Genomic DNA, 12,123 nt, shown 5'->3' on the forward strand with positions numbered 1-12,123 from the left:
AAATTTTACAAGTTGGAGAAAACAAAACAAAACAAAGCCACATCCCATCGCCATTTCAGCAAAATGTCAACACTTTGGCGCAGCGACCTTGTGCCATTGCTTAGGGAGAGCCCTGGATGATTGATGTTGTTCTCAGTACTTTTTATCCGATTACTTGATTAATCACCTGATAGAATACTCAATTACTAAAATAATCGATAGCTGCAGCCCTACTGATCACACCTAGGGATGGGTATCGATAGGATTTTAACGATATTGATATCATTATCGATTCCGCTTATCAATCCGATTCCTTATCGATTCCCTTATCGATACCTCTTGTGAATTTTTTCTGTACTAAAAGTAGGCTTTACAGGTTTTGTATCTGTTTTATTCTTTTACTTCTGTTTTTAATTATGTAATTGAATTTTTAATTATTTATTTATTTATTTTAATTTTTTATGTTGAACTGTTCTATGTGAGGCACCTTGAGATGGCTTTTGTTGTGATTTGGTGCTTTCTAAGACAATTAAATTGAAATTGAACAACATTTTATTGAGTCTTAACGTAAATAAATATGAAATTGGTCACTGGATCCTTAAACTTTGGACATAATAAACTCTACATGGTGGGTCCTTGATCTCTGGACATAAATAGAAATAAACAAAATCTATAGTTACTGTCAAAAGCATTTCCTTTCAGACATTATTGGCATGAATGTCTTTCTATACGTCTGAGCTGAGCTCTTGCAGCTGGCTGTGCTTCACGTCAGGATGTAATTTCTAAAGAATGCAGCACATCTCATTTTGGGAGGAAAAAAAAGGTGTTAGTCGATTGTAGCTTCTTGTCTGTATTACAACGTTTGTAAGAGGTGTCATTTTATTTAAAGCGGCAATTCGTTTTGAATTCCGATCGGACTCTGTCTCAGCAGAGAGCTGCGCAGTGTTTGGAGCTGTGCCAACGAAATGGAGGACGATTCTCGTTTCTTGACTGCAACAACACACGAGTCCCAGTTAGTGACTTTAATCCACACAAAAGTGACTCATGATATTTTAATGGCTTGGATCGAAGCATTGCTTCAGTGGTTCACGCTGGTTCACGCTTCAAAGTGGTGTCGCGCTGCAGAGACGGTTGATTATAGAGCTGCTGCAGGGTCTGTAATCAACATAGAGGAATGATAATTTTCCCGACAAACACCCTCAAAAACAACGGCTGCTCTGAAGGACCGCTAAGTGAATCGTTAAGCAAAAAGGCTATTGATATCGGTGGATCTAATCATTTCTTAATGATACTCAAAAAGAACCGGTTCTCGATACCCAACCCTAATCACACCTCTGCAGTCATTTACAACACATTCTGTGGACGTTAGCGTGTATGCTAACTTCCGCTAACTCAAAGCTAACTTCTTATGGAGTTAAATTTGTCTCATTAATACCTTCAAATGCACAGAGGGATATCTACAAATATTCCTTGATTTGCACAACATGAACAAATGATGATTTGATTTGAACATGTACAAATTGTACGTAAGACAATAGGATCTTAATAATTAATTGAACAACTGCAAATGATAAAGAACACAATGCTCAGATGGTCCAGGGTGTGTTAACATTGTGTTATATTCTCCATTTCAGTGGTTTGGGTTTAATAGGTGTGGACCAACTGAAACACAAGCACAACCTCAGAAAATTGAAATGTGGTTTGTTTCTGGCCTTTTGTAAGTACAGTGAACAAGAACGTCTGAAATGACCACCTGATTAACTCACCTTGTAATGGGAGGAGACTGAGAGAGGTCAGTGTGGAAGGGAGGAACGATGGCAGGAAAGAGGAGGAGTCTCATTTTCACGATAACCTTTCAGCTGGCAAAGGTATCTTGAGAAGAGAAAGATCATTTGTGTCAGAGAGAAAGGTGGAGAATCCAAACAAACAAAGGATCTCTGTAACTTGGTTCTAATGTGAAGGCACAGTGGACTAACAGGCTCAGAGACAGGTAATAACCATGGCTTCCTCTCTAATCACTGTCATTATTTTGTAGATGAATACGCATTTTGTAAAAAAGTACTTAGTGCAGCATGAAACGGGTCAACTAATTTATTGAATGGCAAATTATTTTTTCCAGTACAAGATACAAGATACAAGATAATTTATTGATCATATGCAGGTTAACACAGAGTCAACAGTGCAATGAAATGCTTAGGATGAGAAGGACTGTTCAAACTCGCAGGAAGTACTAATAGCATGCAATAAAAATACAGAAAATATAAGCATATGTAAAAAAAAAATAATAATAATAGTCAGCAGTAGTTAGGTTGTAGTATTCACAGGTTGTAGTATTGTTCATATTGCACATAGTATTATTGCACATGACATATTGCACAGTTGTGTAGCAAGTTATTGCACAGGTAATAATAAATAGTAAAAACTGAGATGAGTTATGAAAGGTAAGGTGGTGACATACAAGATACAGTCACATTGATAACAGCAATAGACATATAGTGTTAAAGAAGTGGCTTAGTGCAGTGTTATTATCATAGTTCTGTGTTATTTAGACTTCAGTAGTCTGACAGCCTGTGGATAGTAACTGTTCCTGAGTCTTTTGGTACGGGCTGGCAGACTCCTATACCTCCTGCCAGAGGGTAACAGTTCGAATAGTCCTTTTGCGGGGTGAGTGTGATCCTTAATGATGCTGCATGCCTTACGCTGGCACCGACTGTGGTAAATGTCCTGGATGGTGGGAAGACTGCTGCCAGTGAGGTCCTCAGCTGTGCACACCACCCTCTGCAGTGCTTTCTGACTCTGGCTGGTGCAGCTCCCGTACCACACTGTGAGGCAGCCCGTCAGCACACTCTCGATGATGCACCTGTAGAAGTTCGTGAGGATGGTGGTGTTCGTGCCAAACTTCTTCAGCCTTCTCAGAAAGTAGTGTCTCTGCCAGGCTTTCTTAACCACAGTGTCTGCATGTACGGTCCAGGATAACTTCTCGGTAATGTGGACGCCGAGGAACTTGAAGCTGCTGACCTGCTCCACCTCAGTGTTGTTGATGTGGATGGGGGAGTGCTGACCTCCACGCTGTCTCCTGAAGTCCACTATCATCTCCTTAGTTTTGCTGACGTTCAGAGAGAGGTTATTCTCCTGGCACCAGCTGGTCAGTGATTTCACCTCATCTCTGTAGGCAGTCTCGTCATTGTCAGTGATGAGGCCCAAGATGGTGGTGTCGTCAGCAAACTTGAGGATCACGTTAAAGCAGAGCTTGGCTGTACAGTCATACGTGAAGAGGGAGTAGAGAAGTGGACTGAGAACACAGCCCTGAGGAGCACCTGTGCTGAGGACAAGTGTGGAGGAGAGGTGTCTGCCGATTCTCACCGCCTGTGGTCTGTTAGTGAGGAAGTCCAAGATCCAGCAGCATATGGACTTCTCCAGGCCTAGGGCAGTGAGCTTGGTGACCAGTTTGGAGGGGATTATGGTGTTGAATGCTGAATGCATTAGTAGTAAACTAGTAAACATTAGTAGTAAACTACTACTGCATTAGAATGCAGTAGTGTTTTTTCCACATCATGCTGCTCTGTGTTATATATATATATATATATATATATATGAGAGAGAGATATTCACCTATGTTCATAAGTAGTTGGACAGTGACAGAAGTCATAGGTTATACATGAGTTGTATTTGCATCTGTACAGATGAGACAGCCCCCTTCTTTTGCCAAAACACCATGGAAATGCTGACACACATCAGACGAGCCTACCAGGATCCAGGGAAAGGAAGCAGGTAGGTGGGGTGAAACTTCAATATCTCAGATATGCAATTTCATTATGAAATCACTCATACTAATCAATAATAAATATTTTGCTGAACAGTATATGCTTTAGGTCAGGGGTTTTCAAAGTGTGGGCAAGTGAGCTTCCCCTCAGAATAAATGAATAGCTGCCCCCCCACCAACACACATGCACACAATTTCAACATTTTGTGTGTTTCTTTTTATTCTTTTACACATCTTAAACACATTTTAAATATATTTATGTGTTTTTAAGGAACTGTCTATGCATTTACACATTTTACACCCTTCGTAAGTATTTTTTTTAAATATTTACGAAAATATATTTTTAAGGAACTTTCTATTCTTTCACACGTTAACATTTTAAACATGTTTAAAAAAAACTTTCTATTTGTCTATTTTGTACCTTTTGTCATATTTTAAACATCTTTTTTTAACATTTAAGCAGCTCTGTGTGTTTTAAACATCTTTGACATAACTAACACATTTTAACATAACTCACACATTTTAACTGTGAGGCACGCCTCACAGTTTGAAAACCTCATTTATCCGGGCTTCTTGGTTATTGAGATATACAAAAAAAGGTGTTTTCAGATCATGCTTTACTTTACTTTTGACCAAACTGCTCCAGAATCTAATCACCTTGAGGTATGACTATCTATGTAAGCAATATTCCCATCAAGTTTAAAAAAAAAGTTATTTTTCAGTTGTCCATGGGCACAAAAATGCAGGCACACCCACATGTGTGCACCAGTGCAAACACTCACTCACACTCATCTTCAACTGCTGAGTCCAATTAAGGGTCGTGGGGGGCTGGAGCCTATCCCAGCAGTCTTAGAGTGTCAGGTGGGGTAGACCCTGGATAAGACGCCAGTCTGTCGCAGGGCCACCCGGTGCAAACAAAACCACGCTAAAGCTGCTTCACTGACATGCAGTATAATTATGTACGTTACATTGTTTGGAAATATGAGTACACATGATGTGTAATCAGTCATGCTAATTATACCATATGAGGACATAATATGCAACAAAAGTCATTTTATTAATTCATAATTGATTATAATATTGACTGATTTTCAAAGATAGCAGCAATTACAACTTTAAGCAGTCTTAAAGACTAGATACAAAACATTTTGTAGCTAATTCCATTAATAAACTGTGTGGTACCAGTCTTCAGTAGATTACCATGTGATAGTCAAACTCTTAGAGCTCATTTGGCTTCTAAATTCTCATCATGTAATGTTTTGAACTTTGTTCTGTATTCCAGATATGTTGATGTTGTCTTGATCATGCAGTATTTTATGAGCCCATCCATCCATCCATCCATCCATCCATCCATCCATCCATCCATCCATCCATCCATCCATCCATCCATCCATCCATCCATCCATCCATCCATCCATCCATCCACATAATGCTTAGCACTTGCATCAGGCATTTTAGCTACATGGTGCATTTCTCCGGCCATTATCCAGCACTCAGATGCATCGTTCTTGATAATCCCAGCAACTAGAGAAGGCCAAGAGGACGTCCATGTTTCACTTGGCTGTGGCAGTAGATGGCTACTTTCAAAAGGTGAGGATGGACTGGTTGTCTGAGTGTTTGCTATCCAGGGCCCAAGAGGTTTCCAAGTTTTAAATCAGTGGCATCTGTAGAAGGCCTGGTTTGTCAAAGAGATAGTGACATATAAAATGGTGTCATCAGCATAAAAGTGAGCGTTAGAGTGCTTTACCATCCAGGCACCTGTGAACAGGCCCAGATCCAGACCGGTTTGGACCGATGCAGTTGCATCAGTCAAATTGTTTTACACGTCGTTCGTCATCGGTAAAAAAAAAAAAACAAACTCTTGAATAATCCCGAATAGTGCCGAACGTGTACCCGCGGTGAACACAGCTTTTTGGTGGTTTTCATGTCAACCTATAGTCCGTAAATTATACGGAGTTTCAGAGTCATACGGGCGTACAAATAAAGTCGGGTATTCAGGGTTTGGTCTGCAGTGGCTCTGTAATCAACCGTTTCTGCAGCGCGACTCCACTTTGAAGCCGTGAAGCATTGAAGCAATGCTTTGACTCTTTGATTCACCGCTCTTCAGAAGCAGTAAGTCCACTTCTTAACCCCTCTCAAAGCCATTAAAATATCATGAGTCACTTTTGTGTGGATTAAAGTCACTAACTGGGACTCTTGTCTTGTTGCAGTCAAGAAACGAGAATCGTCCTCCGTTCCGTTGTCACAGCTTCAAACGCTGCACGGCCAAGACAGAGTCCACTCAGAATTAATAACTTCAAAACGAATTGCCACTTTAAATAAAATGACACCTTTTCAAATGTTGTAATACAGACAAGAAACTACAATCGACTAAAACGTTTTTTTTTCCTCTCAAAATGAAATGTGCTGTATTTCTTTACAAATTACACCCTGAAGTGAAGCACAGCAGCTGCAGGAGCTCAGCTTAGATATATGGAAAGACATTCATGCCAATAATGTCTGAAAGGAAATGCTTTTGACAAAAACTACAGATTTTGTTTATTCCTATTTATGTCCAGAGATCAAGGATCCACCATGTAGAGTTTATTATGTCCAAAGTTTAAGGATCCAGTGACCAATTTATTTACTTTAAGACTCAATATGTTCAATTTCAATTCAATTTCAATTTAATCGGCTTATAAAGTGCCAAATCACAGCAAAATCTGTGATATGTGTACAATTGTGATGTATTTGTTTTAGTATATTTAGTCATGGACATGATGAATATTGTTACCTGCTGGACTGTTTCTAATTTTGATTGTTATCAATGGAAAATGTCTTCTGTGAACTGTCTGTATCTCAATATATTATTATTAAGAATATATGCAGTCATATTTTTATAGATTTTATCAACTGGAAAAAAATCAGATATAGATCAGGTATAATTGAAACATTTAGGCAATGAATTTGATCCTGTTTACAGTCAATTTTTGTTATAGTGTTGTTTTTTTAGGACATCATATTTATACAAATAAGAAGTGTTCACTATGGTCCATGAAGTATGATAAATATATTAAAAGAGGTGTGACAGCATATGTTGCACACAAATAAAATGAAGATTATTGAATAACAAGACACGTACGAGTTTTATTTTATCATTGGGCAAAAATGCATCTGTCAGATTTTCACTCTGGATCCAGCCCTGTATGAACACAAATATTGTGATTTGTTTATACGTAATCATGGGTCATGTGCTTTTGGGATCCCAAGCTTGTACTCACAGTGCACTTTCTTCTTCTTTTGATGACAAGCTGACATTTCCACCAAAGGCAGAAGTACTGTTGAAGTAGAAGTATCTGGTTACACTCATAGAGAGCAGTGTGGAGACACCTGTCACTGTGTGCCGAGGACAACCTGTTCTCCCCAAACAGGTTGGAAAGAGAGAAAGTGAGAAATGAGAGAGAGGTTTGGTGAATCAACCCATTGTCCGCTTCTGTGCGGCTTTCATCTGAATCCGGTCCAACCTCTCTAAGGAGAATGAAGCTCTTTGAGTTGATATCTTATTTCACAGCATTAGCTGACAGAAATAGTGAGAGATGGAAGGAAAAAAGAGACCCGAGGTTTAATGCTCAGTTCAGTATTAGGCAATTACAACATTTACTACTCATTTCAGCATTTCTGCGTGCTTTCAAAAACTGGGTTCTTCTCTATGAAAAGCTAATGCTGTTCTTTATCTTACCAGAGTAGGTTTGTCTCTGCCAAAACTGAGTGAGAACAGTAGATGCTGGGGCAGTCTGGATCCTGCATCCTCACCTGATCTGCTGAGTACCAGGAGTACATGTCGACCTGTACCTCTTAGACAAAGGTACATGCTGTAGCTGCATTTGGACAGATATAATCTGTAATCGGTTTTGCAACGAATAGTACCTTTGAGGGGGGGTCATATTATACAAAATCAGATTTATCAACCATATAGGGGAAACCGGGGCACAGTGGATCAGAAATGCTGTTTTGTGGCAGCATAAACACATTATGCATAGGTTTAGATCATTCTATTGTGGATTTAATACAGCAAATTATTGTTTATAAGGCTGTGTTATTTATTTCTCCCCAAGTGTAATTTGCTGGTGTTTAACATCAGTTTTAAAATTTTTGATTCACTGTGCCCCAGGTGCATGTGACACACATGAGTCATGTTATCAAATAGCTGATAGTCTGGAGAAGACATAACACATGCTCATCAGTTGGACGGGGTAGTCTTCTAACTAATAACAATTATTTTGGGCCACCTTTCCTCTGTTGTGAGAAATAAATACAAAAACACTGACATCCACAAAATTTACTTCTGATAGGAAAAAAACTGACTTCACTTGCCACTTAGTTTTACCCTTAATGTATCCAAAGACACTAATTTATAAGGGGGATGTCTTTATGCATAAAAATATGGCATAACTGCTGCAAACATATATGTAGCTTTGCAGATATAGTTACTGATTCACTGTGCCCCTTGATTCAGCATGCCCCGGTTTCCCCTACAGCAAAATAATGTTGGGTTTCATATTGCACAAACTCCCACAATTCTGGTTGTAACTGAAAGAACTCAGCTTCTTACTCACATGAGACTGATATGTACAGATGTGTTTAAAATAATAGTGTGTTTCAAGTGAGTAAAGATCAAAATCTTTATAATAGCTTTTATTTGCATACACGCAAATGCATTGCTAACACTGCACATTCTATTCCAAATCAACACATGAAGAAAAATTTGTCAAAATTATTACTTTACAGAAAGTGAAGAAAAAGTAATATTTGGCTGTTCAAAAAAAAACAAAAAAAACAGCAGTGTCTGCATTTTTCCTTCTGTGACCCTTATTACACCCTTACACGTAGCCTTTATTTAAAGATGAAGGCAGCAAATGTACATGCTGGTTGTGGTGCATGAAAATCTATGAAAATCTGAGTAAAATGCATCATTCCAGACACTGTTCAGAAGAACAACATACCCTTATTAAAAAGTTGTTCAGACAGTATAAAACATATAAAGAAGTGCAGAAAATGATAGGCTGCTCAGCTAATATGATCTCAAATGCTTTAAAGGAAATGTTTCACGTTTTTTAACGTCCGAGTTAGCAAAACAACATCAAAGCATTCATAATTGTAATTCTATCCGTGAACATGGATGTGGAATTTCTCCGTGACATTGTTTTTCACAGCCTACCTATTCACACAGATATATATATTTTTTTTCTGTCCATCCATCTGTCTGTCTGTGCTCAGCATGAGTCCAGTCCTGTTACTGCCAGAATCTTCAAATTCACAGGGAACATTCTTGGGACACAGACCTTGCACAAATTTAAAAATGGCTAACCTTGATCTATTTTAAGAGGTATTTTAAGAGGTTAAAAAGTCACCTTCTGTTTCATATTTTTATGTGATGATGAATCATGCAAATTATATATATATATATATGTGTGTGTGTGTGTGTGTGTGTGTGTGTGTGTGTGTGTGTGTGTGTGTGTGTGTGTGTGTGTGTGTGTGTGTGTGTGTGTGTGTGTGTATACAGTTGCTTGCAAAAGTATTCAGCCCCTTTGTATTTCACACATTTTAATTTGTTTATGGCATTTCAAATACAAAAAGTAAATCAAGCTTCTCAGCATAAAAATTTCTAAAATTATCTTCCTTAGACTCAAACTGAAAGTAAACCTCTACAACTTGATACAAATTAATTAAAAATATAAAAGTCAAGATGATGGGTTGCATAACTGGGCTCGACAATAGCACTGGTCCGATGGCCCGGCAGCCTTTTTTACACATTCCGGGCCACCACGGGCCAGTGAAGTTCATATTTCACTGGTCCGTACGGGCCAGTAAGAATTAAAATCGCTTTGGGCAAATTTATTAGTCTTACCGTGAAGAAATCTGTCAAAATACATGTAGAAATTGAACATTTTCGCTACATCGTCCGCCATGTTTGTTGTGGTAGCTACGGCGCATGGGTGGGGCCGTCTTCGTCTCTTTCCGCGCCATGTTCCGAACATTGCCGAAGTGCAGACGAACCTGCAGACAAACTTCATCTGCAGGAGCATCTTCTGATGTGGCGCGAATTTTGCTTCGACATCGACGCATCATTTTCGCTTACGCAAGATTGATCGCAGTGAATATTATGAATTTCTGATGAAGAGCTGGCTCTAGAGCTGCAAGAATTAGAAAATAAAATGGAGGAAGAACTCTCGTCTTTAAGGTCGAAGGACATGTTCCTCAGCCAGGATGAGGTTGATGAAGAGTGTATGGATGAGTGTTTGGGGCGTGAGAGGGTAGAAGGACGTGTCATGCATGAGGAGGACATGTGCACCAAATTATAAATAATCAAATCTCAAGAAACTGACTCAAGAGACTGTCATGGTTACTTGAAATAATTTGGAATAATTTGTCACAGAAATAAATTTGTACTGGTGAAATTTACTGGGTCAGTGCGGCGGCTGTCGGTTTGGTGCGGGCGTGAAAGTATGGGCCAGTGATATTTTCATCCGGGCCAGTAACATTCAAATTCTACTGGCCCTGTGGGCTAGTGCATAAATTGCCTTATTATCAAGCCCTGCATAAGCAATCAGCCCCTTTGGTACAGTACCTGTAAATATTCAATTTAATTGCCAGCTTTCTTCAAACAAGTCAGGGGATGGATACGTGAACAGAAATACAAAGAGTGTGGCACTCCATGGTAAATCTGTGTGGTCGATCTATGAAATTTTTGACATTATAGTTTCAGATAGTATTGCAATTTTCCAACTCTAATCATTATATTTTACTGTTTCACAGGGAATTGTGGCCAGCAGACCAAGAATAGCAATGTTTACAACTGCATAAGCATTGTGACTGATTCTTGATGCCCAAAGTAATGATAAATAAGAGGTCATGATTGTCACAAAGGATGACTGACGGGTTCATTGAGATTTGTGTTAAAATTATTAGCATTTTTGCTAGTCACTGGTTCTTCTATATTTGATCCTATAATTATCCTAATATAAGTCACTAAAATAGCTTGGTAGCTTGAGGGTTAAATAAGTCAAGAGTTCACATGAGACAAAACAAGTAAGTTTAAATATCTTTCATGAATACTTGCAGCAAGGCAACAACAGTCACCATACAGTAAAAAGTTATTCACTGGGCTCACACCCTCTTATATAGGAGGAGCATGATACTGTCAGTACAACATATCAATTATGCAGGCATGAATGGGTGGCTTCATCGGTTTCGGCATGTATGGTGAAACTGTCTCTAGAACACATCTGTTGTGCAGGCATCTATGTGTCATCTGGTTTCGGCATGCATGGATAGTTTTGTTGGGTTTTAAAAAATTAGCCTGTGGTGGGGTCACAGTTTGCACAACCTGCATCCAGAAAGACAATCAATAATTTCTTGCATAGGCACGATGAGTAATTCATGAGTGTCAGCAGTTTCTGTATGCAAAAACCATTCTGTTGCAAAGATGCTATGACAAGATTATACATTTTCCAGACAGCAAGATTGTTCTTTTTGGGTCTAGCAGCTGCAGACAGTTTGTCAAATGACCCCCAAAACTTGAATTCAAGCCACAGGATGCTGTGAAGACAGTGAAGCATGGTGCAACAATCAATCAATCAATCGATCAATTTTTTTTTATATAGCGCCAAATCACAACAAACAGTTGCCCCAAGGCGCTTTATATTGTAAGGCAAGGCCATACAATAATTATGTAAAACCCCAACGGTCAAAACGACCCCCTGTGAGCAAGCACTTGGCGACAGTGGGAAGGAAAAACTCCCTTTTAACAGGAAGAAACCTCCAGCAGAACCAGGCTCAGGGAGGGGCAGTCTTCTGCTGGGACTGGTTGGGGCTGAGGGAGAGAACCAGGAAAAAGACATGCTGTGGAGGGGAGCAGAGATCGATCACTAATGATTAAATGCAGAGTGGTGCATACAGAGCAAAAAGAGAAAGAAACAGTGCATCATGGGAACCCCCCAGCAGTCTAAGTCTATAGCAGCATAACTAAGGGATGGTTCAGGGTCACCTGATACAGCCCTAACTATAAGCTTTAGCAAAAAGGAAAGTTTTAAGCCTAATATTAAAAGTAGAGAGGGTGTCTGTCTCCCTGATCTGAATTGGGAGCTGGTTCCACAGGAGAGGAGCCTGAAAGCTGAAGGCTCTGCCTCCCATTCTACTCTTACAAACCCTAGGAACTACAAGTAAGCCTGCAGTCTGAGAGCGAAGCGCTCTATTGGGGTGATATGGTACTACGAGGTCCCTAAGATAAGATGGGACCTGATTATTCAAAACCTTATAAGTAAGAAGAAGAATTTTAAATTCTCTTCTAGAATTAACAGGAAGCCAATGAAGAGAGGCCAATATGGGTGAGATATGCTCTC

General features: G+C 39.3%; 1 protein-coding gene across 2 annotated transcripts in view; it reads left to right on the forward strand.

Annotated features, from left to right (window-relative positions):
- The first annotated feature begins 1,877 nt into the window (after positions 1-1,877).
- Positions 1,878-12,123, forward strand: part of map3k19 (mitogen-activated protein kinase kinase kinase 19) — a 43,177-nt gene continuing 32,931 nt past the window's right edge. Inside the window, exons 1-3 of one of the 2 annotated variants that reach the window (XM_034186679.1) lie at positions 1,878-1,969; positions 3,663-3,750; positions 7,464-7,586. In XM_034186679.1, the coding sequence (XP_034042570.1) occupies positions 3,695-3,750; positions 7,464-7,586 (179 nt within the window). In that variant the 5' untranslated portion in view covers positions 1,878-1,969; positions 3,663-3,694. The remainder of the gene's footprint in view (positions 1,970-3,662; positions 3,751-7,463; positions 7,587-12,123) is intronic. The other variant, XM_034186681.1, reaches the window with a different exon arrangement.

This window comes from Thalassophryne amazonica, chromosome 14 (assembly GCF_902500255.1).
Source record: "Thalassophryne amazonica chromosome 14, fThaAma1.1, whole genome shotgun sequence".
Classification (NCBI taxonomy): Eukaryota; Metazoa; Chordata; class Actinopteri; order Batrachoidiformes; family Batrachoididae; genus Thalassophryne; species Thalassophryne amazonica.